The sequence below is a fragment of the Heloderma suspectum genome, chromosome 11 (genome assembly GCF_057233095.1).
Source record: "Heloderma suspectum isolate Gila_16-S chromosome 11, 16-S_ref, whole genome shotgun sequence".
Lineage (NCBI taxonomy): Eukaryota > Metazoa > Chordata > Lepidosauria > Squamata > Helodermatidae > Heloderma > Heloderma suspectum.
The window spans coordinates 1,294,680-1,321,391 of record NC_139468.1 but is presented as its reverse complement, the minus strand read 5'-3'; the positions used below and the strand labels follow the sequence as shown (position 1 = coordinate 1,321,391).

Below are 26,712 nucleotides of genomic sequence, written 5' to 3'. Positions count from 1 at the left end.
AGGCAAGAAGTGTGCCTGCTCCGTTCAGGCCCCTTGGCTGCTTGCTGAGCGGTGATGCAAGCCAGGCTTGGGAGAGGCTGCTGCAGACCGTCCCGCTAGACCAGGCAGGGCTTTGGCAGCAGAAGGCCCCTCCCGGCGGGCCCCATCCTTGGCTGGCGTCTTCCTCAGAAGATCCTGGGCAGTGGCACCGACGAGAGGGAGCTCCGCTGGACGCCCTGGGGAGCCGTGCCCGTCGGAGTCGAGAACACCGGGCGAGGTTGGTCTGACTGGGCCTGAAGCAGCTGCTTTCGGTGTCTGACGCTGCCTTTTCCTGCGCCTTTCAGGGTCGAGCTCTGTTTGGGCCGGGGGGGGGGGCAGTGGGCCGCGTCTCTGAGAGCTGAATATTGCGCACACGTTTGCTGGAAGAGAAGTTCTTAGGGCAGCCCCCCTCCCCCAACCTGGTGTCCCATGCCCATGCTGGCCGGGGTTGACGGGAGTTGTAGTCCAAAACATCTGGAGGGCACCAGGTTGGGCGAGGCTGTCCTGGAAGTCAACATAGGAAAGCACCAAAGCTACGGGGGAAAGGATGTAAAACCGACAACAGATGGGCAAGACATCCAGGACGCAAACAGTGGATGTAAACTCGGGCGGGGGCGGGGGCAGGATATGAAAGCGAGCAGAAGCGCTTCCAGATCCCGCGGGAGCACTTTGCTCTGAAGGGGCCATAGCTGCAGCTGAGCCGTCTGCCTGGGGGGCTTGCCCGTCTGCCTGGGGGCTTGCCTCCCAGGGTTTGTGGCACTGGGTGCATTTCTGGAGGGCAAACGGAGACCCGTGGGAGTCTGTGACTGGCTTGGCAGATGCGCAGAGACGCAGGCAGCCCTCCCTCCCTGTGCGCGGCAGCCCTTGCCAGGAGAGGGCCCTCTGTGAGCCACCGCCAGGAAAGCGGCTTGCCCGGGGCCCCAGCCCTCGGGGCTCTGCCAGGCGCCAGCCAGGCGTTGTGCTGCTCTAGCAAGGGCAGGCGTGGGCTGTGCCGACCCCGCACCCCTGCGCTGCGCCTGCAAATGGGGCGATGCTGAGACCGGGCGTGGGCTGGCGCGCAGCCAACGTGCCCAGGTTGCGCGGCGTTGCCGGCCAGTCGTTCCAACGAGGCACCGCCAAGCCCTGCGTTTTGCAGCACAGAAGGCAGCTGCGGTGCTCTGGCGCCCAGGACCACGCTCTTCCCAATTCGAGGGGCTCAGCAGCTCTTTGCCCGGCCTCCGGCGGGACATCGGCTTCGACGGGTGGCTGGCCTGGGGGTGGGCTTCAGATGTGTTCAGTTGCTCGTTGGGCTTCAGATGTGTCCGGCTCTGATGCTGTATTAAAGAGAACGTCTAAATGCTGCAGTCGAAGTACGATTTGGCAAGAGAAATGGCTGCTTTCGCTGCAGGGACTGATAAGCGCTCGACAATGCCGCTCCCTACGTTGTGGTTCCGGGCCCCGGCCCCCCCCCCGCCGCCCCCCTTGGCAGGAATAAATGAAGACGTGGAATAAGGCCGCTAATTGCGCGCCCCCCCCCCCCGGGCATTCTGCATTGTGTAGGTTTTCTGGCTCTTTGGAGAGGTTTCCTCCCTGGACGTTCCCTGTGTTTCGCTTTCCAGGTCGCTCTCTCCAATGGGAGCCTCTGGTGGGTGAAGAAAGGGGCACATCGAAGGGAGCCTCCCGTTTTCCTCGGCGTGTGGACCGTGATGCCTGCACGCGCGCGCGCGCACGCACACACTCCGCCCCGCTGCTCAGGCTTTCCTGTGGCTGCAAGAGGGGAATATGCTTCTTGCTTCTTGCGCGGGCGGGCTCCTTCACACGGAGCTTTTATCCTGCTCTTGAGATTGGTTACTCAAGTAGTTTGGTAGTTTGCGGGCCCTTTAGACGACACCGTTAACCTCCAGGGCGTCCCGCACTAAATGACCTTTATTCCGTTTTTAAATGGATCGGAGATAAGGAGCTATCATATTACCCCGCTTGAGTCGCGCTCGATTCCCTCGGTGAAAAAGGAAAAGCCGCCAGAAGAGGAGCGGGACCAATGAAACCTATGAGGCCTCGGACAGGGGGAGAGGGAGGGGAGGACGCGCGTGTCGAGGGAGTCCGTCGCGATCCCGCGCTTGAAACGGAAGCAGGGCGCCCCTCTCAGCTGCGGCTCCGCGCGGGCGCAGCAGCCCGGCGGAGGGCCGGTCCCGCGGGCAGCGCGGAAGCAGAGCCGAGGGCCGCAGGGCGGCGGCCGCGGCCGCGGCTGGGCGCGAGGAGGCGGCGCGGCGCTCGGCGGGCCGTGCGGGGGCTCCGGCCAGCCGCTCTCCCCGCGTGCGCAGGCGGGCCCGGCCACGGGAAGGGCCCAGAGGCGGCCGCAGGGGAGGCGGCTCTCCGGCGGGGGGCGCGCTCCGCGGGGGGCGCTTCCGCGGGCGGGCGGCCTCTCCCCCCGCCGGCCCTCTGCGCGGGCGGCTGCCGCTGGGCGGCGGCAGCCTCCCCGCCCTGCCCGCGCGGGGGCCGGGGGCCGGGCAGGCAGCTGCAGGCTGGGGGCGGGGGCCCTCCGGCGGAGGGCAGGCGCTGCCTTGCCTTAGAAGGCCGTCGAGGAGACCTGGCTTGGCAGGATGTGCTTGACGTCCACGCTTTCTTGTCGCGCAGCGGGTGAATTCGAAATTAAGTCTTCACTTTTTTCTTGTAATTTGCACGCTCTGATATATACCCACAACAGGACATTTATTCAATATAACCAGATTCCATATCTTGTCATAGCTGAATAGTTTCATCTCCACATCTCTTCATCAACTTGTCCATTTCTACTTCAGTTTCAATGACCAATGCATGATGTTCAAAGTAAAATTACAGTTAAGAAATCCTTGCTAACCATAGTCCTAAAACTGAATAGTATCACTTTTTCAACATTAGTAGTAAGCCTCCTTATTACAGATTTAATTGGATTTCTCCTCTTCTCCTGAAATCATCAAGATCTATTTTCATCCATTTCCTCCAACATGGAAAGATATCAGTCTTTTAAGGAGTAAATGCATTCTTCCTTTCAATCCGTGGTTAGCTTGAAATTTGGTTTAAGGTGCCATCCTGTGCATGTTTAGACAGAAAAAAGCCCTGCTGGCTGGGGCATGCTGAGAGTTGTAGGCCTTTTTTCCATCTCAGCCTGCCCAGGATTGTGCCCTAGACCATTTAACTGTCCATCCTTCACCATATTTGAAGGACAAGAATAGTGACAATCTTGTGCTAAGCTCCTGTTGACATTTGCCCTGCAAGTTGCTCAGACACAAGGGCCGTAATCCAAGACAGAGTTGAGCTTGCTGCATCCCATAGATTTCAATGACCTTACCTACACTGAACCCTGTATCAGATTGTGGCCAGGGTGAAAGAGCTTGGTTTTTCCCCTTGACCAACATCCAAAGGGGTCGACATCTCTCCCCATAATATAGTAACTAAGAGCCACCCAAGAGCAGCAGATAAATGAAATGAAAACAAAATGAAATTGCAACTCCCAGACACCGGCTTGCATTTTCTTAGACACTGGGTCCTTAGGGGATGGGGAGAAAGGAGGGGGAGAGGTCTCCCTCCACATGTCGGCCAGCCTTTTGGGGTCGTTGGCCTCATTTACAGTGGCATCTGCCAGACTAAGCTGTTCCAGACTAACCTGGACCTCCCAGCGATACTGAGTTTTAGCATCTGTGTCTCTAGGCTGGATATAAAGCAGCCTCCCCCAGCCTGGCGCCCTCCAGATGTGTTGGGCTACAACTCCCATCAGCCCCAGCTAGCATAGCTAATGGTCAGGAATGCTGGGAGCTGTCGTCCAACTCATCTGGAGGGCACCAGGCTGGGGGAGGCTGGCATAAAGGATCCCTGAAAGGTGATTTAGACCAACTTCAAATGTCATGGCAGCCTTATCACTCAGCATCTGGGAAGAGCAATTCTTCCCTCCGGATACGGGCTCTTTTCAGAGGGGTGGGGGCAGGTGGGGGTCTTAAAAACTCACTGCTGGAAGCTTTTTGCTCTGTACAAACATAAGCATTTGCTTTTGTCAGGCCTTCAGGTTAGATCAAGGGATGGACTCTGGGGCAAGACTCCTAAATGATCCTCTCAAGATGATGTTCGTTTCAGTTGTAGCTCCCTGCCATGCCATGTTAATTTTGCATCTGACCATTAAAAAAGAGAGAAAGATCTTGAGATACATTATTCTCCTGGATCTATATACATATATATGCTGCCAGTAAGAGCGGACAATACTCTGCTAGTTGGACAAACGTCTGACCTGGAATAAAATCATTTTCTGTGTTCCTAACTTAGAGTAGGATCTTACCTGCAAGGAGGGCATTGTCTGGTTTTTCTGGGGACTAGGACACAATATAAAGTGTCTTCTGGAACTACCAGTTTATTTCATTTCTTGCCGATTGCAGAAAAGGATTGCCTCAGTATCACAAACATTTGGAAGCATCCCTGGTTGGTTTGGGTTCTTCATATAATTTCTAAGAGCTGTCCATATTGCACAGTTTTTATCCTGCCTCAGGGGGCTTTTCTACATGAGTCTTTTAACCCACAACTTTACTGAGGCCTCTGCTTCCGGATTCTTCGCCGATCAGCTCCTTTACGTGTTTCTCTGCCTTTTTATACGTTCCATTACACAACCACTAGGTGGTGCTGTGATATAGTGGAATTGCACACCTATTTCTGTACTGCCTTTCAGAAAAAATACCATACTTTCCTTGTTAGGAAAAAAAACACTATAATGGTTGCAAAGCATGGGAGAGGCCCTGGAAGATGATGACATTGTGTAAAGCACCCCCAAACTACCATGAGTGAGGAATCATGAGTGCACAATAAAAGCCTCATGTAGAAAGGCACTAGGATCTCAAGGAGGACAGATGTAAAGGAAAGCCCAGGGGTTGGGTAGAAGTTAGCAAAGTCTCTCAGCTGGCAGGACCAAGTCCTCCTGCTGCACTTCCTCTCATTCTGCTGTGTAGCTGTGCAAGAGCCTCCTTTGCTGCAGACTCTTTCACTGGCCCTGAACTCTGAAGGGCCGTTGTGGAAAGAACAGGCTTGCCAAATGGTGTGAATGGGAAGAACTAGACACAGCAATCCTCCGACAGACATGCGACAGGCCTGCTGCTCCGGGGGATTCAAAAGCACTCTAGTCAAGGTGGCCTTCGGAGCATCTGCCCACTGGCGGGAAAGACAACATTCCCAGCTCAAGGGTGCAAATGTTATGGCTGTCTGTCTGTCTGGTGGGTGAGGAGAGTAGCCAGCTAATGCCTAGGTGTCAGAGTGACAGTCTGCCCTCCTACGTTTGACAGTCTTCCCTTGCCAGTTGCTTTTGTTTTTAAATTTTTAAAAAATAAACTATAAAAGACAGAGACACATGAGAGCAAAATGACAACTCATATTCAGCCTTTACTGAATATTACAGTGATTTTTGTTTTATGTTATTGTCCTAAATCTAGTTTAAATCAAAGATCAAAATCATTTCAAAAATTACATCAATGCATTCTTTCCAAATCCCACAAAGAACTACCTACTCAAATTACATTTAATGCCTCTCTTAACATGTTTCATAACTGGCTTTGCTGTTTCAGTACTCTGTGAAAATGAGCCAGCATCCCATTGAATCATTTCTTCTCCTATTTCTTTCCCAAAGTCTCTTGTAATATGTTCCAAAATAGATTCCAAAATCTATTTAGGGCAATACCTTTATCAGGCCAACCCAGAGGTATTGCCCTAACATGGAATTCGGATTTTTTTTTCCTTATGGCCAACACAGCTACCTTTGCTTTTTATAATATGTTGTTTTATACATCGGAACCCTTTGCCATATATTCCTTTCCACTCACCACTGTTGGTAATTGCTGATTGGTCCAATGCTGGGCCACTACCAAACAGGCTGCTATCAACCCATTACCTACCATTTTACAACTTTTAATTGGAATCACAGCATCAGGCTTAAATAAAACGAAACAGTATTTACACTGGACTGGAAACAAAGCCCTGTGAGAAGAGACTGAAAGAACTGGGCATGTTTAGCCGTGAGAAGAGAAGACTGAGGGGAGACAGGATAGCGCTCTTCAAGTATTTGAAAGGTTGCCCCAGAGAGGAAGGCCAGGATCTCTTCTCGATCATCCCAGAGTGCAGGACACGGAATCTTGGGCTCAAGTTTCAGGAAGCCAGATTCCGGCTGAACATCAGGAGAAACTTCCTGACTGTTAGAGCAATATGACAGTGGAACCAATGACCCAGGTTTGTGGTGGGCTCTCCCACACTGGAGGTGTTCAAGAGGAGGCTGGACAGCCACCTGTCAGGGATGCTCTGACTTGGATTCCTGCACTGAGCAGGGGGTTGGACTTGATGGCCTTGTAGGCACCTTCCAGCCCTACTAGTCTATGATTCTACACCCCTTATCTCATTTAGGGTGCAATCCTATGCATATTTAGACAAAGGCCTACAACTCCCACCATTCCCCAGCCAGCTATGCTTTTTTTGTCTAAACATGCATAGGATTGTGCCCTTATCGTATTATCTACCCTTATACAGTGTAGTTGGATATCGATTTTTTAAAAGAATTAACAGTCCCACCAGGTGTCAAAAATCAGCCAATCCTTCTTTCATCTTCAGCATAATGGCATAGGAAGTTGATATCCCCCCCCCCCAACTTTGAGAAGTATAATAAATACATAGTCTCATCAACATTTTCTTTGGCTAAAATAACGAAGGCCATCTCTACATATAACTTTCCAGTTTTGTTCTGAGATACGACTTCAAAACAGCTTTTCCCATCCATTTTTAATTCCTATTTTAACCTCTTGTAAGTTACATAACAATCAACACATTATTGATAATAACCCCTTTTGAAATCAGGTCTGTCTCTCATCCGTCTCCCCTTCTAGATATTCTGCTAAGACAATTCGTAATTTGCATGTGTTCATATAAAGGAAAGGGAACTGTGTGTGGCTTGCGGCATTTTGGCAACTGAGTCGGTTCATGAACAGGGCTCTGCAGAGCTGCCCAGCCGGATGTCTTGACCCAGGCCTGCCGGCCTCAGCACTTCTCCAGACCTGGGCGGAGGAGCCCGGCTGAACGGCGCGGGACGGACGGTGCGCAGGAGAGCGGCCGTCTCCCGCCACAACGCGGCCGGTGCTGCTCTGCAAACCCTGAGCTCCAAAGCGAAGTCCAGGCGCGCCCTCACGAGGGGCCGCTGGATGCCCGGCGGGCGCCGCAGCGAGCGTCTTGTTCTCTTCCGAAAAAATGAAGCCCGGCGGCCACGTGTCCGGGCGCTTCCGTGGGCGCGGAGGCCCGCGTCGTGGGCCGGGCGCGGGCCTCCGCGCGGAGGGCGCGGCGTGTTCAGGGCCAGCTGGGCGCTGCCTGCCGGGGAGGGGGCGCTTGCGCGGGCTGCCCTGGGCTGCCGCTCCAGGGCGCGGCGGGGCCAAGACGCCGCCTGCGCGCCGGCCGCGAGCCTGCCCGGGCCCGCGGCCCGCCGCCGCCCCGGGACGGCGCGAGTCCGGAGGTGGGGGCCGGGCCTGGCAGGGCGCCGGCGCGGCGGCTCTCCGGAGAGCGGCCCCGCGCAGGCGAGGAGCGGCCGCCGCGGCTCCTCCCGGCCCTGCCCGGGTGTGCGGCTGGCGCACCTGCAGTCTGCAAACAGCGCTGGGCGGCCCGCGGGTGACACGTCGGCGGCAGGCCGGGCTGTGTGCGAAGCAGGTGGGGCTCGCAGCGGGGGCAGCAGGGTGCGCATCTGGCCGGGCCAGCGCCTCGCGTCGCCGACGGCGGCGGACAGGTGAGCGGCTGGTGGCGCGGGCGCCCCCGCGCCGCGGCGGAGCAGGGCCCGGGGGGGACGCGTGGCCCTCGCTGCCTGCGGCGGCTGGCTCTTGGCAGGCCCGGCTCGCCCCGGGGCTGCCCTTCCCCGTCGGAGCCCCCTCTGGCTGGGCTGGTTCTAGGCCAGGCGCTCCCGTCCTGGCCGCGGAAAGCCAAAGGACGGACCCCGGGGTCCTCCGCGCCTTCCGCTGGCGGCAGCCGGGCATTGCCTCGGAGGGCCGCAGCCGGGACGCTTCGCGCAGGACGGGACGCAAAGCGGGCCGAGCCCCGCTCAGAAGGGCCCACGTGAAGCCAGCGCAACGCGGGGGGCTCCGCCGGCGCGCCGGCCCCGGCGGATGGATCCATCCCGCCCAAGCAGAGCCCAGGGCCGCGGCGGTGCGGCGGGCGGAGAAGGCCGCGGCGGGCTGGGCGCGGCGCCTCGTTCCTTCTGGCAGCCGCGCTGACCCCGTCGGGATCCTGGGCTGCGCAGCGGCGGGGCCGTCGCAGGGGGGCAGGAGAGGGCGGCGCGGCGGCGAGGCAGAGGAGCGCGGCGTCGGGGGTCTGGAGGGCTGCTGGGGAGCGGGAAGAGGAGATGCCGCGGGAGGCGGGAAGCGGGCCGTGCGGGACGCAGCCTCCCCGGCAGAGAAGGGGTCGGAGCCGCCGGGCGAGCAGCCGCTCCCGGGCTGGGGGGCTGGAACCCGGGGGCGCGGCCGTGCCCGGGCGCCGCCACGCGTGCTGCTGCCCGCGCCCCGCAGGAAGCCCCGCGCCCTGACGGCTCCCGCGGGCCGCAGTCGCTGCCGGAGGCCGCCTGTGCCGGGGGCCCTGGGAACCCGCCTGGGCTGCCGCCGGCGCGCGCAGCCCCCCCTCTCCGTGCCGCGCGGCGGGCGCGACGCGCGCTGCCGAGCAGAGCCCCGGGCGCGTCGTGGGGGCGCGCTCAGGGCCGCCGGTGTGCGCCCCCGCGGATGCCTGGGCGTGGGGTGGTCAGCCACGCCCGGCAAGCTGGCTGCACGGGCCGGGAAGCGTTCCTGGGAATGGGGCAGGGGGGCGGCCACAGCCGGGCTGGCGAACCGCCTGCTCCCGAGCGGGACGCTGCTTGGCCGGGGGGACCTCCGCGGAGGAGCTCCCGCAGCCAGTGGCAAGCCGGCTGCGCCGGGAGGCCGCCCCCGGGGGCTGCGCCGCGGAACGGGAGTAGCGGGGCGGCCAGCTCCGCGCTCGGGGCGAGGCCATCGGTGCCGGGCGGCGAAGGGCAGGGGCCTGGCCCGTTTGGGAGCGGGATCCCGGAGAGCGAGCAGCCCCCCGACGCCAGGCCTGCGCCCGCCCGGCGGCGACTCCGAGGCCCCAGTGATGGCTGCGTGACGGGCGGGTTGGGCGGAGGGGGACTTCCGCGCCGCCAGGGAGGGCGCCAGCCGCGCTTCCCTTCGGCCTTTAGTCACCCCAGTTGCCTTGCATGTGGTAGCGATGTGGTTTGCTTGTTTTTTCATTTTGAAGGGTTGTTACTCTCTAATACTGTTTGAGCAAGAAGTATCTGTTTTGAGGTACCACTTCTCCTTACACAGCTTGAAGTCCAGAACGCTCAGCTGAGATTCACACGTCTGTTTCTGAGCGGGGTCTGTCCCTACAGCCACTGTTTTCTCTCATGGTCAGGTGAGTCACAGACACACTTGTTCAGGTAAGAGAAACGTGGGCTGGGAATCGGCCTCCTGTCTCACGTGGCTCCCCGTTTCCTGCACTCTTGGTGGAGTCTCCCCACGATGCCCCCCCCCCTCCACTAGGTGATGTTCCACACACACCCCTGAATTTATGTATGCCCTGAATTTACAGGTTGCTTTTCTGACAGATATCTAGTGGAGTGTATAACAACATTTAAAAATACACGAGAGATTCATGACTGACACGCCTGTTGAAATCCTGCTTGGGCTTTCAGCAATTCTCGCGCGAGTCCTCCTGGGTGGGTCAGCTGCAGCCGACGTAGGCAAAGGGTGGAGGTTACTTATTAAATATTTGTACAGGGAGGAGGAGGAATCTGAAACTTGAAGGGACAATGATCTTACTGCCTCCCATATCTGGGCCAGCTGTCCCTTGGAGACATTTTCAGTGGGTTGGGTACCCCTCAAGGTCCATCACAGCAGAAAATCAAGGAGTCGCCACCACTTCTTCCTCAACAGTCATAGAATCATAGAATAGTAGGGTTGGAAGGGGCCTACAAGGCCATCGAATCCAACCCCCCGCTCAATGCAGGAATCCAAGTCAGAGCATCCCTGGCAGACGGCTGTCCAGCCTCGTCTTGAAGGCCTCCAGTGTGGGAGAGCCCACCACCTCCCCAGGTAATTGGTTCCATTGCCGTATTGCTCTAACAGTCAGGACGTTTTTCCTGATGTTCTGCCGGAATCTGGCTTCCTGTAACTTGAGCCCATGATTCCATGTCCTGCACTCTGGGATGATCGAGAAGAGATCCTGGCCTTCCTCTCTGGGACAACCTTTCAAGTACTTGAAGAGGGCTATCCTATCTCCCCTCAGTCTTCTCTTCTCAAGGCTAAACATGCCCAGTTCTTTCAGTCTCTCTTCACAGGGCTTTGTTTCCAGTCCCCTGATCATCTTTGTTGCCCTCCTCTGAACTCCCCTCCCAGTTTGTCTGCATCCTTCTTAAAGTGTGGTGCCCAGAACTGGACACAGTACTCCAGATGAGGCCTAACCAGGGCTGAGTAGAGGGGAGCTAGTCATTCCTGGGATTTGGAAGCTATGCTTCTATTAATGCAGCCCAAAAGAGCATTTGCCTTTTTTGCAGCCACATCACATTGTTGGCTCATATTCAGCTTGTGATCGACAACAATTCCAAGATCTTTCTCGCTTGTAGTGTTGTTGAGCCACATATCCCCCATCTTGTAACTGTACATTTGGTTTCTTTTTCCTAGGTGCAGAACTTGGCATTTATCCCTGTTAAATGTCATTCTGTTGTTTTCTTCCCAGCACTCCAGTCTATCCAGATCACTTTGAATTTTGTTTCTGTCTTCCAGAGTATTAGCTGTCCTGCCCAATTTTGTGTCACCTGCAAATTTGATCAGCATTCCCTGCACCTCCTCCTCCAAGTCATTCATAAAAATGTTGAAGAGCACTGGGCCCAGGACTGAGCCCTGCGGTACCCCACTCGTTACCTCTCCCCAGTTTGAGAAGGTCCCATTGAGAAGCACTCTTTGACTCCGATTCTGTAGCCAACTGTAGATCCACCGGATCGTTGTTTCATCTAGCCCACTTTGAGCTAGTTTGCTCATCAGGAGATCATGGGGCACTTTGTCGAAAGCTTTGCTGAAGACAAGGGATATGATGTCTACAGCATTCCCACGGTCTACAAGGGAGGTTACTTGATCCAAAAATGAGATCAGATTCGTCTGGCAGGACTTGTTTTTGACAAATCCATGTTGGCTTCGAGTAATCACGGCATTGTTTTCAAGGTGCTTCCAGATGGATTGCTGTATCATCTGCTCCAGAATTTCCCCAGGGATTGATGTCAGACTGACTGGTCTGTAGTTCCCAGGTTCCTCCTTGTTACCCTTTTTGAAGATAGGGACAACGTTAGCCCTCCTCCAGTCATCTGGCACTTCCCCTGTCCTCCATGATTTCTCAGAGAGAATAGACATCAGTTCTGAGAGTTCTGCCAGTTCCTTTATTTTCCTTTATTTCATCATCTTTTTCAGTTTCCTCTTAGTGTTCCTTACCCACAGTTTCCGTCTTCCCTTTCCATATGTAGAATGCCACTTCCTTGCTATTAGATGCTTTTCATGTTTTAGATTACTTTTAGATCCGTTGTGAGCTGCCCTGAGTGCCTCGTGTTGAGACAGAGAATGGGGAGAAGTGGTTGTAATAAAATCTGAAAATGTGTGTCGGCCAAGAGACAGGCCTTGTAGCCTGAGCAAAACGTGACCGTTAGATGTGCCTGAAAATCCAGAAGAGGCACCATGGAACACATTCCCTGACTTAACCCTCTCCAGACCAGGCTGAAGTATAGCTAGTCAAACTAGGTCACAATCCTTTGATTTGGAATCAATTGCTGAGAGTTGGGGTGGGGGGCGGGGATATGGGTTCTGCTCAAGAAGTTTAGGCACCCTGAGCCTCCTTCCCCCTTGAATGGCCATGAAGCAACAACCATCTCCCTAGTCATGAATGACGCTTATGGTACCAACAGAGTTCGATCCTTGTTCTCACACTGCTGCTTCATGCTACAGTCCCTCTAACCAAGTGTTCCCAGGGAGGGGTGACACCCAGCTCAGCAGTGGCCTCTCTGCATCTCCTGCAGTGTATCGCTGGGCCCTGGGTGGGAGTGACTTTTCCATGCTCATCCAGAAACTTTCATGGCTGAGAGATGGTTCTGAACCTGGGTCTGTTGTGTCCACACCATCACTGTCTTACCCACAGGCCAACTGCCACAGCCAGATCCCCACAGTTTGAAAGCATGGCTGTTGGCCTCTTCACACAGGATATGGGTGCAGGGGAAAGAAAAGCAGGGCCAGTGCCATGCGTGAAGAAGGCATCCGTTTCTGTTTTGCTTAGTGTACATGCCTGGAAATCCACAGCCAGTGCACAGACAAACAGCAGAGCAGATGCAGGCATAATCTTCACCCGTGATGGTATGGATCGTCCTCTTGGACTCCCATGTAGGGAAAATGTCGTGTGGGAAGTGACACTTGGATTGGACTCCAAGGTGGTCCCTGGATGTCAGGAAGTGCAAGGATGACTGAAAAAACAGCATTCCTGGTGTGGAAATTAAAACAACTTTTTTCTTTCCGTTCTCCCCACCCCTAAAGCTGCCACTGAAGTTCTCACTATGTCTGATGGAGACTATGATTGCCTCATCAAATTCTTGGCCCTGGGCGACTCTGGTGTTGGAAAGACCAGCTTCCTCTACCAGTACACAGATGGCAAATTCAATTCCAAATTCATAACTACTGTCGGCATCGACTTCCGGGAGAAGAGGGTGGTGAGTCCCCATCATTTCCTGTGTTTCCAATTCATTTGGAGGAATGTTCACTTCTAAGCATGTTCCAGAAATGTGATCAGGTCTCAGGGCTGGGTCAACTTTTTGCTGTCCACAAGTGGATTCCAAAACCTCTTTGGATATAAATAGGTGAGAAACAGAACACATGAAGCGGGCCGGGGGGACCTATCACAGGCCTGCAACAGCACATGCCATTCAGTGCTGGAGGATTCTTGACTGGGGTGAAACAAAGGATCCCATCACTTGGCTCCTGGAGTGAACTGAGGCTCCTCATTCTAGGATTGAATTTGGACTGGCCCACTAGGCCCACCATGCTTCCAAGGAACAAGCAGTTGGAGGTCCTGAAACAAATGGGGGGATGAAAACTAACCTGGATGCTTTAGCCTAGAGGTCTTTCTGGAAGATATTTCACCTCAAGGCTTTAGACTGGTCAGCTCAAGTTACCCTTCCGGTAGTTTCACTGTGGAAGTGACCTGGTAGTCCAGGAAAGTGGGCGTTTGCACGTATCTGGAGTTCCCATTCTTTGCGTAGTCACAAGGGGGCAATTCCTGTTGATCAAGAACTCAAGAAGAGCCTTGCTGGATCAGACCAAGGGCTATCTTGTCCAGCGTTCTGTTCACACAGCAGCCAACCAGCTGCCTGTGGGAACCCCCAAGTAGGACATGAGTGCAGCCCCCCCCCCCATTTTCCCCAGCAACTAGCAAACACAGGCATGCTGCCTCTGATCCTGGAGGCAGCATGTAGCCATCAGGAGCAGTAGCCGCAGAGAGTCTCACCCTCCACAGGTTTGTCTAATCGCCTTTTAAAGCTGTCCCCAGTTGGTTCGGTTAGGACAGGTGACAGGCAGGTCATGAACTTTAAGTGCATCAGGTGCTGGCAGCTCGCACATTGCTCTCAGGACCCCTTTGCTCCTGGCCTTCTGGAACAGTCAGAACATACTGCAGAAAAGGCAAAGGTGATGCTTGCAGAAATAATGTGTTACAGCCGAGCTTCTCTGTAACAGCTGTATCTGATCAAGTCAAGCAAACTAAGTTTCCGTTTTCTTTTCAAGGGATGAGGATGGTGTGGGGGAGTGTGGGGTGGGCTGTGCCCCCCCTCACCTTCCCAAGACAGGCCTCCGCCAGACGGCCTCCTGCTGCTGTTGCCACAATGTCCCCCTGCCAGGCTTCTGCCCAGCCAGTAGTGTCGCTCTCTAGGAGACTGCAGGAGGAGCAGCCCCTTGGGAGGGTCCTGGGGCCTTTCTGGCAGTGCCGAGGGCGGCTCTGGTCAGCTGAGGCTGCAGTGAAGAGCCGCATTGTGCGATGCAGATGATCTGTGGCCAGGACCTCTGACTCTGAGCTGCCTGGAATCGCCTGTTTTTCCAAAGTCCCAGCTGCGGACCTCAAAGCTGACTGGCCCCTCTATAAACAAGCTTTCCCGCAGTCGGGGCCCTCCAGATGTTTTGGACTACAACTTCCAGCATTCCTGACCATTGCCCATGCTGGCCGGGGCCACTGGGAGTTGAGGTCCAAAACATCTGGAGGGTCCCAGGTGCAGGGAGGCCACTTGAAATCTTTCCCAGCCTGTCTGGGGGAAATGAGGTTGCACTGCGTTGGCCAGATGGAGCAGCAGTGCCAATCCTATCAGAGGGGAGGCAGCTGCTGCCGCTGGGAAGAGAAGCAGGGAGCCCAGATGCGTTTTCTCGCAGCCTTCCCATACCCCCTTTCCAGGCCGCTTCTGCCTCCCTTTCCGATCTGTCGCCAGCACCTGTCTTTTATTTAATGCTGCCTGCTGCTACCTGGCCTTCCATATTAATGCCCTGTTCCAGCCTATAATTCTGACCCATAATGAGATCAGGCTGACACTGAATGGTGGCATTGCTTTTAAAAGCGCCGTTGGCAGCCAGGGCCAGCAAGCTGTGGGGCAGGGAGCAGATCAGTTGCCGGAGTGCGGTTGTTATCTGATTGTCCTTTGTATAATTACGCTTAAATCAGAGCAATCAAACTGGGGCTCTGCACGTCTTGGGTTGGCTGGCCAGGCACTCATCGCTTCTGGTCATCACAGGCTGCTCTCCTCCCACAAGTCCTCTGTGCGTGCCAGTGAAGTTGGAAGGGGGCAGAGCGTGTCTCTCTCTCTCTCTCTCTCTCTCTCTCTCTCTCTCTCTCGTGTTGCGTGAGGCATTGGAGGAGGAGGACACTGCCCAAACCGCTCTCTTGCTTCCTGCTTCGGTCTGCTCTGCTCCCAAGCAGCCTGGGACATTAGAAACTTGGGAGAAAGCTCCACTGAACTCAGTGGGGCCTGGTTTCAGGTAAAAATGTGTAGAATCGGGCATCAGGGCAAAAATAGAATGGGAGACATTAACTAGGATCGTGTGGGATGGAGACGGTGGGTTTTGCAGCTTGGATTTGTGCCAGGAGCCCTCACAGCTGCCGCCAAGGGGAAATAGCAATAATCAAATGTGTTAAGTCAATGTATACATTCCCCTCTGCCCCTAAATTTATTAAATGCAGTTACTAAAAACAAAAAAAGTTGATCTTGGCCACAGGCAGTCCACCAGCAGAGTAATAAAAGCTGATGCGGTCACCACTATAAAAGTCTCCTGAAGTGTAGAAAGACACACACACACACCCAGCCCTGGCTTCTTGAACACTCTCTGGGGAAGGGGTTCCGTAAAGATAGGCTGGGCTTGTTCGGGGATGGATTGGCAGCCCTTCCGGCTCACAAAAGTCCATTTTTAAACAGGTGTACCGATCGAACGGGCCGGATGGCACTCGCGGCCGAGGACAGAGAATACACCTGCAGCTGTGGGACACCGCAGGGCAAGAAAGGTGAGGGGCTTGGGGCAGGGGCTGGCTGAGACTGCTGCACCTCGGGCGAGGAGCTGGCCTGCAGCTGAGCAACTGCATGAGCGTGACCACTGAGCTTGGCGCCAGACCCGAGGGGCCGAGCGCCGCCCGACGCGCCCACGTGAGGCAGGGTCCCAGCCATCCTGCGTCCTGACTTGGCCTCCGCTTCAGGTCGACTGTTAGCCAAAGAGACTGTGCCGAGCAGTGCCTGCCTGGAGAATCTAAGGGCCTGGGAGGCCCTCTGTTCCTTCCGGGTGACTTTAGCCTTGTAGTTAAGCTGCAGTTGTGCCTCCTCTTCACTTCGGGCTCTGTTCTGCAGGAGGCTGGCCTTTCAAAGGAGCACAGGGGAGGAGCCCTCACCCTCTGCTGCTCCTCTTCTCCGTAGGTTTCGAAGTTTGACGACCGCTTTCTTCAGGGATGCCATGGGCTTCCTCCTCCTCTTTGACCTGACCAACGAGCAGAGCTTCGTCAACGTCCGGAACTGGATGAGTGCGTCTCCCCTCCCGCCCCACCGCGGCTAGTTGTCTTTCCTCAGGACGGCCCTTGTGGGTGTGACGCTCCACAGAACACCCCCCGCTCTGCAGCAAGGCCGCCTCCCCACAAGCCAGCAGGGAACCAGCGAGGGGTGGGGGCGGCGGCGGCAGCCGTGCTGTGTGTCAGGATGAATCCACCTTTGGGCAGCCCTGTGGGAATGTGCTCCTTCCAGCACACTCTGGGCAGCCATGAATCACTGAGGCAGCTCCTCAGAGAGGCAGTCAGGCACAGGCGAGGAAGCCCTCACGTGGCCTGGCGGGCTTGTCTCAAAGAATTTGGCTTGGGGGATCCTGGGGCAGAATTCTCACGCGGCCACAGAAAGAGGGGCTGGGGGAAAGGGCAGACCGCTCAGGGAGCGGATGGTGGCCATTGTGTGGCGGCGGCAGCGGTGGTTCTCATGCAACAGAACGTGGCTGCCTTCACTGCACCCCAGGAAGAGGCTGCAGCAGCAGCAGCACCGGCTTCCCCGGGAGGAGCCGCAGGTGGAGGGGGGAGGGACTGCGATACCGGCGGCCCACCTTTGCTGTCCACGGTGGGTCGGGACAAAGAGCTGAGGCCAGTGGTGCCGGCCACGCGGGAGGAGCAGCCGTAGCCCAAGCCGAGCCCCAGGCCCTCCAGCCCAGCCTTGTCTGCCCTGCGAGCAGCCGCGTCCCCAAGCCAGAGGCGAGGCGAGGCGAGGCTCCCTCCAGGCCCAGCTGCTTGCAATCAGCCGTGGCAGCCAGGGGCGGGGAGGTGGCCTTCCAGCCCCAGTCAATGGTGGCCTCTGTGCCCAGGAAGGGCAGAGTGGCCTCCCTCTGGCCCCATGGCTCAGCGTGACGTAAAAGGGCCGGGAGCCTCCCTCAGCTGGGGGACGTGTTCCATTTTGGGGATGCTCTCGGGAGCCACGTCCCAGTGGTGGGTGGGGCCAATGACCACAGGGACGGGGCCACAGTGCCAAAGATGCCAGCATGGCTGAGCTTGTCCCACCGGCAGCTGAGCTTCCGGAGGGCTTTTCAGCCCTTCAGAATGGGGGGAAAGTCTACAACTGCCGGACACCACCAGACGCCCCGTGGTCGAGGGACAGGGAGTGGGTCAGAGAAGGGGGCGTGGGGAGCCCAGAGCATCTGCGCCCCCCTGTAAAGGGAGCAGCTGGGGGCTTGTCGGCTCCCTCCTCCTGAAGCACCCACATCTGTTTCTAACGGAGTGCAGCTTGGCATTAGGCCGAACAGCCTATGAAGCTGGATTGTTTCATAAACAGTCGTTACAATTAACCACAGTTTGCGGTTCAGAAGCAACGCTACACCGCGGCTACTTGCAGACGGAAGCAACAGTTTCCGGACTCCTCACAGCTGCAGGAGCAGAGGAGAGGGAGCAGGCAGCTCGGGCAGCGGGGGCGCAGGCATGGCACCAGCAGCGTCGTTCGGCCTTCCGTCCCAGCCAGGCCCCGCGGCAGCCTGCTGGGCCGTCTGAGCTGCTGTCGCCTCGGTGACCAGCAGCAGCTCTGCAGGGTCTCGGGCCGCCCCATCCTGCGGAGACCCCAGGGCCCTCTGCAGGCGAGGGGGCCTTTGTGTGGATTATAGGCTGGGCTGCAGCCTGTGCCGACTTGCAGCATCCATCCCCAGAAGCCGTGGGGTGCGGGGGGCCCTGGGAGGCGGGCTTGTGAGGCAGGAGCGTCCCTGCGCCATCGCAGCAAAGACTCGATGCGGGCGGAGTAGCGTGATGCCGGACACCCCGGCTCAGCCCTCGCAGGGGGCCGGGGCGGCAGCTGCTGCCCTCCTGGGCTCCCGGCCTGCCCGCCCCGGGTGTCCATTCCCTCAGTGCACAGCACAGGAGCCACCCGTTTTTCTCTTGGGGAGTATTTTTTAAAGGGTTTTTAGATCACACCAGCTATGCAGAGGAGAACTCCCAGCACACGGAGCTCCCGCCTCCTCCAGCAAGGCCGGGAACCAGATGGCCCTTGGTCTGGGGAGAGGCCGCAGCTGTGTGCACGCCGGGCTTGTCTGCCGGGGTGGGGGGCGATTAGGAGCCAAAGGGGCGCGCAGGAGCCCTGCTGAGCCAAAGGAAGCATCGGTGCATTTGCAAGCCAAAGCTTATATGATGCAGAAACATTATTATTCTGCCATTTTTGGCAGAGAGGTGGGATGTACATTTACTAAATATATACATGATACATCTTTGCCATTGCTTGAGCTGCTGGCTCCTGCAGGCCCCATCTGAGCCGGCCTCCTCCTTTCCATCCTGCTTCTGTCCCAACTGGGACACTGGTGGTATGGGAAGGGACTGGGCCGGGCCTTGCAGGACTGGCTCCTGTAAGCCCCCGCTGGGTGGGGCAGGGAATCCCCATGCTAACAAAGGGATTCCCCCTTGGATAGGGAAGGCGAGCGGCACAAAGGGGAATTCTGTGGTTACCTCCAATCAGAGATAACGGGGATTCCTCTCCCCCTGGGGAGGGCAGGGGCCAGATTGCCGCCCCGTCCCAGCGGGCCACAGGTTCCCCTCCCGTGATATAGCACCATCAGCGTGCCCAGCACTGCACAGAGCGCAAGCAGACATTGCTGCCCAGAGGGGCTGAGAGGCTAAAATGTGACACAGGGAAGGGAGTGTAGGAAGAGGTCAGCAGGGAAAGACTGTGTGTGTGTGTGCGCGCGCGCGCGGGGACTCAGTTACACGGACTTCAGCCTGGTGACCGCAGGATATGGAAATTGGGGGGTGCTTATTGGGGGATGTGCAGTCTGGGGGCGCTTATTGTTTCTGCACAGTCATTGGAGGCCCAAGTGACTTCTATGGCTCGAAGGGCCCTTTTTCAACCTGGATGGAGATTACTTAGCCAAAATTGCCCATGCTCTGGCAACATCTCCTTTAGACTACTGCCATGCATTGTGCATGGGGCTACCTTTAAAACCTACTTGGAAACTGCAGTTGGCCCAAAGTAGAGATGCAGGATTACTGACCGGCACTGGATGGTTTGACCAGACTATGCCTGCGCATTGCTCACTGCCTTGGCTCCTAATGCATTTCTGAGCCTCTCCAAAGTGCTGCTTTTAAAAGCCCTAAACAGTTTGGGATGAGGTTACCTGAATGACTGCCTCATCATATGTACCTACCTGGACCTTAAAATCTTCTGAGGCCCAGCTCTGAGTGCCCCCGCCAGAAAGGGCCACGTGGTGCCGTCTTTGGGCTCTTTTCAGTGCCAGGTAAAGACCTTCTTATTTGCCAAGGGCTTTAAAATAATGTATGTCTTTTAGCCCAAGCCTCTCAGTTTGAAATCTGTGCTATACTTATTTGAGCTTTCATTGTTTTATAAATTAAAAGGCCGTGGGGAGCTTTGAAAGTAAGGAGAAGGCCTGGGAGAAAAGGAATGGAAGGGGGGGCGCCAGAGTGACCACATGCCTTACCGCAAACCAGTCCAGACTAAAACAGGACTTGAGCACTGGCAGCAGCGCCCCCTCGCTGCTGCGGCTTCTCTTGGTGTTGCAAGTGAGCCCCACATTCCCCTTCTCCTGTTACTGCTAGGCCAGTTGCAAACACACGCCTATTGCGAAAACCCCGATGTGGTCCTGTGTGGAAACAAAAGTGACTTGGAAGAGCAGCAGATGGTGAAAGAAGAGGATGCAAAGGAACTTGCAGAAAAGCACGGGCAAGTAACATCCTTCCAGTTATTTTTGTGGTTTGACCAGAGTCAGCTGTGTGTGTCTTGAAATGGCTGCAGCAGTCAAGCTGCAGGAAATCCTTCGAAGGAGCTTAACAGAAAAACTGGACACTTCGTACACGTTGGGTAGCCAAACAATCCTCCAGAACCAGTTGGTCATGAACAACGCTCACCTTAAGGGAAGGTGAGCGCTGTCCCAAGGATCCCTCTGCATGCCCCCTTGCATAGTCAGAGTGCTGCCTGATGCCCCAGAAGGGAAGAGGAGCAGAAATCTTAGTTCCTCTGCCTGGCTCACTTCCACCTGGCCTGGGAGGGCAGGGCCCCAACGGACCCCAGCTGCAAAGGCTGCTCAACGTGCCTGGAAGGTTGCCAGCCCCTGTGTGAGAGACAGGCCTGTGACCCTCATCTAGGGTGAGAGCCTGGGTGGGGGGAGTTTGTGGTGTGTGGAGGCCCCCCTGAGTGAGAGCCGGGGTGGAGAAAGATAAGCACCATCCGACTAGGGGTGTAGGCTGATAACTTGGGTGAGCCACTCGGGAGCCACAAGGGAGCAGAGGGCTTGGGTTGTAGCTTTTAAAAAGTGTTGGGCGGTGGGCTTATGGGGCCGTGTTTGTGATTTTAGGGTTGGGTTGCCCACCTGATAGGTGGAAGCGAGGGAGGCATGTGCCCACCTGGCGGAGGCAGTGGGGGGAGTTCTGAGGGCCAGAACATACCGAGGCTGGGCGGCAGATGCTGGCGGAGCACCGGGGCAGCCATGCTGGGTTAGGGGAATGGGAGAGATGCGTAATCTCTGTCCCCTGTTCTGGGCCTGTCCAGAGCCGAAGGATTGCTGGGGGATGCCTGACTCCATCCGCTGGCCCTCATCTGCTGCTGTGTAATGCCAGCGTGTGGAGAGCAGCTCAGATTCAGAATGGGAACAGCCAGAACCGGGGGAGGCTCCCTCCCTGGTGAGCTCAGATATGGCAAGGCATTCTTCTCAAGACCTTGGCGCACAGATGGCTCGGCCTGAAGGGGCCCCCCTCTCCTCCTCCATGAGAACCCAGGTCTCGGGGAGGAGGAGAGTGAGGGGCATGACGTGAGGGATGCTAGGGTCCCTTGCAGAGCGAAGCGGGAAGAGTCCTCCAGGTTGGCTATGCGTGATAGCCTACGTAGGAGGGAGCTGTTGTAAGGGAGGGGCATCCCCCCTAAGCTAGTCTGGCCGGGAAGTTCTAGTACTAACTGCTGGCAACTTCTCTAACTTCCACTTCGGCTCCTCTATTGGTGATTGTAATTGTGTGGTGTAGCTGCTTCCTTCGTAGCCTGAGAGTTTCCTAGAATTTGCATTTGTAAGGAACCTGGTCCCTGAAGCCTGATATCTTGGAGAGTGTTGATTGCAAAGGGGGAGGACAAGGAACATGACAGAGACTTAGGGAGGGAATCAGGGCGGGGGTGAATGCGGTGATTAGACCACTCTTAAAGAAGCCCTCCTTGGATCCCCAAGACTTGAACAACTTTCGCCCGGTCTCGAATCTGCCATTTTTGGGCAAGGTGATTGAGTGGGTGGTGGCGTTGCAGTTGCAGGCACGCTTGGGAGAAGCCAATTATCTGGATCCATTTCAGTCGGGCTTCAGGCCTGGGCACGGGACAGAAACGGCCTTGGTCACCTTGGTGGATGATATGGGAAGGGCTCGGGATAGGGGCAAATGCTCTTTCCTTGTTCTCTATCTCCAGGGGCTATTGATACTGTCAACCACGGTATCCTCCTGGACTGCCTGGAAGGTTGGGCATAGGGGACACCGTATTACAGTGGTTCCGGTCCTTCCTCTCTGGCAGGTACCAGAGGGTAGCTCTGGCTGCTCACTTGCGGGGTGCCACAGGGTTCTGTTCTCTCCCCGATGTTATTTAACATCTATGTGAAGCCTCTGGGGACTATCATCAGGGGGTTTGGGGTGCAGGGTCACCAAAATGCGGATGACTCACAGCTCTACCTCTCGTTTAAATCCTCGCCAAGGGTGGCTGTAGAAACCCTGTCCAAGTGTCTGGAGTCGGTGAGTGGCTGGATGGGAAGGAATAAGCTGAAACTGAACCCTGACAAAACCGAAGTACTTTTGGTGGGAGACAAGAGGAGGTTGGGGGAGGTTGACCTGGTGTTGAATGGGGTGCGGCTGCCCCTGAAGGACCAGGTCCGCAGCCTGGGGGTCATTTTAGACTCCCAGCTGTCCATGGGGGCTCAGGTGTCAGCCGTGAGCCAGGTGGCGCTGTACCAACTCCATCTGATGTGGCGGCTGCACTCCCACCTCCCTAACCATCTGCTCCCCTCAGTAGTTCGTGCCCTGGTCTCCTCTCACTAGACTACTGTAACGCACTCTATGTGGGGTTGCCCTTGAAGACGGTCTGGAAGTTGCAGCTGGTGCAGAACGCAGCGGCCCACCTGATTAAAGGCAGCCATCGGCGAGATCACATCACTCCAGTGCTGAAGGAGTTGCACTGGTTACCATTTGTTTTCCGGGCCCAGTTCAAGGTGTTGGTATTGACCTTTAAAACCCTACACGGTTCCAGCCCACTCTGTCTTAAGGAGCGGCTCCAGCAACACCAGGGATGCCGCTCAACGAGATCGGCCTCGGAAGGCCTTCTCTCTGTCCCATCAGCCAGGACAGCTAGGCTGGTGAGGACTAGGGAGAGGGCCTTTTCTGTGGTGGCCCCCACTCTGTGGAATTCCCTCCCTAGTGACCTCTGCCGTGCCCCCTCTTGGAGGAACTTCTGTTGGGCTTTGAAAAGCGGGCTGTTCAGGCGGGGATTTGGGGTGGGTTAGGTTTTTTTTTTAGAGCAATGTTGTTTTGTTCAGTTGATTTGTTGTAATTTTGGGCTGTTGTTTGTATTGTACGCTGCCTAGAGTGGCCAGGTGGTTGGCCAGATGGGCGGCTAATAAATCAAATAAATAAATAGGAGAAAGCTCTTCCTGATCCGGGTCCCAACTGATTGGCAGGAGATTCAGGGCAGACATAAGGAAGTATTTCTTCGGTGATGGAACACACGAGCAACGCATGGCAGTTGCTGCTGGGAGTTGTGTGTTGATGGCCATTGGCTTCAGATGGCTGTAAAAGAGGATGAGAGGAGGATCAGGCGCGGTCTCCGAAGTACAGCTCAAGGCCAGTTCCTGGAGAACATGAGCTGGAGGGCGCTCCCGCGCTCCCACAGGCATCTGGTTGGCCCCTGTGGGAACAGAACTTTGAACAAGGTGCACCCACCTTGCTCTGACCCAACTTCAAGGCTCTTCTTAGGTTCCCGGCATCATTAGTCAGGGTAGCTCAATGGAGCCTCCATGTTCAGAGGCAGACTAGCTCTGATTATGGATTGCCAGGGGTGTGGTGGAGGCAGGACTCCTCTGTCCCCAGTGGAGGGCTCCTTGTGCCCCGGCACGTTTGATGGTTGCACAAGCAAAGTGGCCCAGGGAAGCCTCTGGGACAGGCAGAAGTGAAAAGCTGAAGGCATGCTAGCTCATGCCGGTTCACTCCTCTCTACCAAAGTACCATCACTCCTGTGTTCGCTGCACGAAGGGCCCTAAATTACAGCCGAGTAGAAAAAAAGCATTTAATGGAAAAGCTGTGCAGCAGCCCCTTGAGCACCATCAGGCAGAGAGTATGGGAATCTGTTATTGGACAAGTCCATGAAAGACAGTCTGGTGTGAGTTGTTGTTCCAGCAAATGTCGTGCTGTCTGAAGCAGAATGGGCCACGCTCCTGATTTCACCACACGCCTTCTCTGATTTCAGAGGACTGCACCTCAGTAGGCACATTGGAGTGATGCTGTCTAATATGCGTTGTTTCCAGGATCCCGTATTTTGAAACAAGTGCTGCCAACGGAACCAATGTCAGCAAGGCCATCGAGACGCTGCTGGACCTCATCATGAAGCGCATGGAACGGTGTGTGGACAAGTCCTGGATCCCTGAAGGGGTAGTGCAGCCCAACGGGCATAGCTCCACTGAGCAGCTCAGTGAACAGAAAGGAAAGAGCAAGTGCAGTTGTTGAGGACACAGACTTGATTGCAACATTTAAATTAAGCGATGATGATACTATGGCTGAAGCGTAATTTGATTCATTTATGGACTGCTCCTGCCTTCTGTATACATAGCAATAGATGTGCGATGATAAGAGGTCTGTTAAGCCTCGGAGCTTACCTTCAAGTGACATAGGCTGCTGCTTTGCAGCCATTTCCCTTCCTTAGTAATTAGCTGGAGATGGATTTGGACAGGTTTGCAGCACTACTGGGTTTTCAGGATATGAGTTGGCTGCCCAACAGCAGCACACTCTTCTCCAAGGGCCCAAATTCTCTCACCAAAGGAACAAAAACTATAAGGAGATGGGGAGGGAGGAGAAGTGCTGGCCAGAGAATGCAGGGAACTTAGAAATGTCCTGGTCGTAAGCAGCATTCTGCAAACCAAGTAATAAGAAATAGATCTGTGTCTATAAGAACACCAAGCCGGCCTTAGTAACAGCACCAAAGTCTATCTTTCAGAGTTAAGAACTAATTTTGTTTGAACCCTGATGTGCCTACCTGTCTAAGTAGATGGAATAAGAGAGAATGCAGATATATGAAGACTGAGGTGTCACATGTAAACTTTCTTGTTTTGACAGGAATATAGGGCAAGCTAATGGCTTGCACTAAATTTGTTTGTCCCAAGTGTACATTTGGAAAATCACCTTCACAATCGGACCGAAAATGTCATTACTGGCTCTGTTTTGATGAGGTGTGTTGTGGGTCTTTAACACTTCTTGGCGTATATACCTGCTCTTTGTGTTGTGTTTGTTCCAGCAGAATCTGGCCACATGTGCTGAAATCATGCAGATGGTTTGTTTTTGCTCATTCGTAATCAAAGTGTCTAGATCAGCTTGTTTATTCTCAGATATAATATTGGGCAGAATCAGTATATTTAATTGGACGTACAACCTACCAGCAGCAGCTTCCAAGTAAGTGCAGAGTGAAAGAGAGCAACAGCGAGGCTCTCCTTGCAGCGCCCATGCATTTCAATGGCACACGTGCAAAGGGAGTGGTGGAGCTGCTGTCTATGTCCGCAGGCACGCACACCCGTGATGTGCCCACTGAATGACCTCTCTGAGCAGCTAGATTTTTGTGCACTTGAAATACCTTGTTGAAAAGCCTTAACAGGCCAGGCTTTTTGTGATGGCCACACACCATCAGAGGCTGCTGGGCTGTCAGCTGTAGCCCAAGCCCCCTCGGTCAGGAGCGTCATGGTCCCGAGTCCATGCATGGGAGCAAATATTTGGCAGCCTGCTCCCTCAGGCATCAGTCCCACCAACCCAGTTGCCAAGCTGTGGTGTCTTAGCCAACCTCTGTGTACAAGTGACTTGCTGTTTGGCAAACCTCACTCAGGAACTGATGGATCTGATGCAATAACAAAACCAGAAGCCCGCCTATGTGGTGCAGTGTGCTTTGCTGGCCAGTACGTTCACAAAGCCCCCCAAAACACTTTTATTATTTCCTCACAATGAGCTGCACGTTATTTAGCAACCTGATACCACCATCACCAAATAATTTTTTAACTACACAAATAAGAATCTGAATGTATTAAACATAAAGTAACTGTTTGGTCGCTGTGAATAAGCATTTTGTTGTGTAAGTATTTTAAAGCTACCCTAAAAAAGGAGCCACTGCTTGTGATGTTAAGGTTGCTTATCAGAAATGCAGTCCGGGAGATGAAGGGTTGCTGTCTTTTCTCTGAGAACGTTGCCATGTTGCTTTAACAAGCAATGCGCACCTGCATGCACACACACTGATTGATCTGGTTCAGCCAGGTGTGCGTGCAAATATTGGCTCAAATGTTTGAAGATGCCAAGAGAACAATGGACTGTAGGCTTATTATGACTCATGTGTGCCTTTGGAAGTAGCCAGGGTGAAGCAAAAGAACCAGCACTGAAAGTCTGACAAAGTTGTTCTTCAAAGGAGGAGAAAATATAACTTCACTTCTTGGCGGAAGGTCTTGGAACTCTGCTACCTGTTTGTTTCATGGCCAATCTAGGCTAAAATCCAAAGCAGTTCTTGACGGGCAAATGCCTCTGGGATTTGGTGCCAAAATGCAACGGTGCACTTTCCTTCATCCGGGGATACATTTTAGATTTGATACTGAGGGCTGATACTGTCATATTTTTTGGCCTGCACATTGTATGTATTTCCAGAACTGTATAAAACGAAATTTTATCTCCTTGTACTGCCATGAAAAAGAGCTTTATTAAAAATGAATTATAGTAGCTGCCAGTGTCTGACTTCTTTATAGCTGAGATCAGGAACTTGAGCAGGCTGAATCAAGAATTGCACAAGGAACTTTTATGAGCTGGGGTGGGGGGTTGTTCATACATGTGCTGGGAGCCCCAATGCTGCAATGTTCAGCCAGCAATGGCAGGGAGTTCTCTGGTGTCCCCACCCCTGCGCATGCCAGCAGCATTCAAACTTGGCCCCTGGTTCGACCCTAGAGGAGGCTCAGAAGTAGCCAGAGAGGCGGGAGGGGGGGCGTAGGCCCCGTAGGAGGCCGTGTCCCCCAGGCCTGTGTAGGCCTGTGTCTGCTGCCCCAAGGACTCGGCCCCCGGGGCCCAGCGCAGGAGCGGCCAGGCCGCGCCACGCTTGCCAGAGTCTGTTTCCCGCCTCCCAGCTGAGCAGAGCAGAGCAAGCTGCTCCAGCTGGTCCAGGGACTACAGAAGCAGGCAAGCTCCCAGAGAGCGAGCGAGCAGGGGGAGCAAACAGGAGTTGGCCAGAGGAGTTCGGCAGGGGAGGTCAAGGGGGAGGCCCCTAACATTTTTTAAAATTATTTTTATTTTTTATTTTAACTAACTTTTTCCATTTATTTGTCTTGTAACACACACTTCCACACCAGTGGGACTCTGCTTTTAACCTCTACTGAGTAGAGGAGCAGGCGCAGGCTAGTCTAGAACCATCACAAAGCTAGACACAAAAAGGGAAAAGAGGCA

General features: G+C 55.1%; 1 protein-coding gene across 6 annotated transcripts; it reads left to right on the top strand.

Annotated features, from left to right (window-relative positions):
* On the top strand, positions 1–26,006 carry RAB27A (RAB27A, member RAS oncogene family). Of its 6 annotated transcripts, none has more exons than XM_084816481.1 (7): positions 1–256; positions 9,336–9,423; positions 12,579–12,751; positions 15,491–15,576; positions 15,980–16,083; positions 19,621–19,744; positions 23,562–26,000. In XM_084816481.1, exons 3-7 carry the CDS (start codon positions 12,599–12,601, stop codon positions 23,758–23,760), a joined length of 666 nt encoding a protein of 221 aa, XP_084672607.1. In that variant the 5' UTR covers positions 1–256; positions 9,336–9,423; positions 12,579–12,598; the 3' UTR covers positions 23,761–26,000. The 6 variants fall into 6 exon arrangements, with proteins under 6 accessions (XP_084672607.1, XP_084672605.1, XP_084672604.1 ...); XM_084816479.1 differs by lacking the exon at positions 1–256 and adding an exon at positions 7,530–7,762 and having other exon boundaries at positions 23,562–26,006; XM_084816478.1 differs by lacking the exon at positions 1–256 and adding an exon at positions 7,530–7,686.
* The last annotated feature ends 706 nt before the right edge of the window (positions 26,007–26,712 follow it).

Excerpts from the sequence above, each read along its gene's own strand:
- RAB27A (XM_084816479.1), top strand. The coding sequence starts at position 12,599 with ATGTCTGATGGAGACTATGATTGCCTCATCAAATTCTTGGCCCTGGGC. Across the intron at positions 15,577-15,979 it reads GACACCGCAGGGCAAGAAAG|GTTTCGAAGTTTGACGACCG; the intron begins GTGAGGGGCTTG and ends TCTTCTCCGTAG. Across the intron at positions 19,745-23,561 it reads GAACTTGCAGAAAAGCACGG|GATCCCGTATTTTGAAACAA; the intron begins GCAAGTAACATC and ends CGTTGTTTCCAG.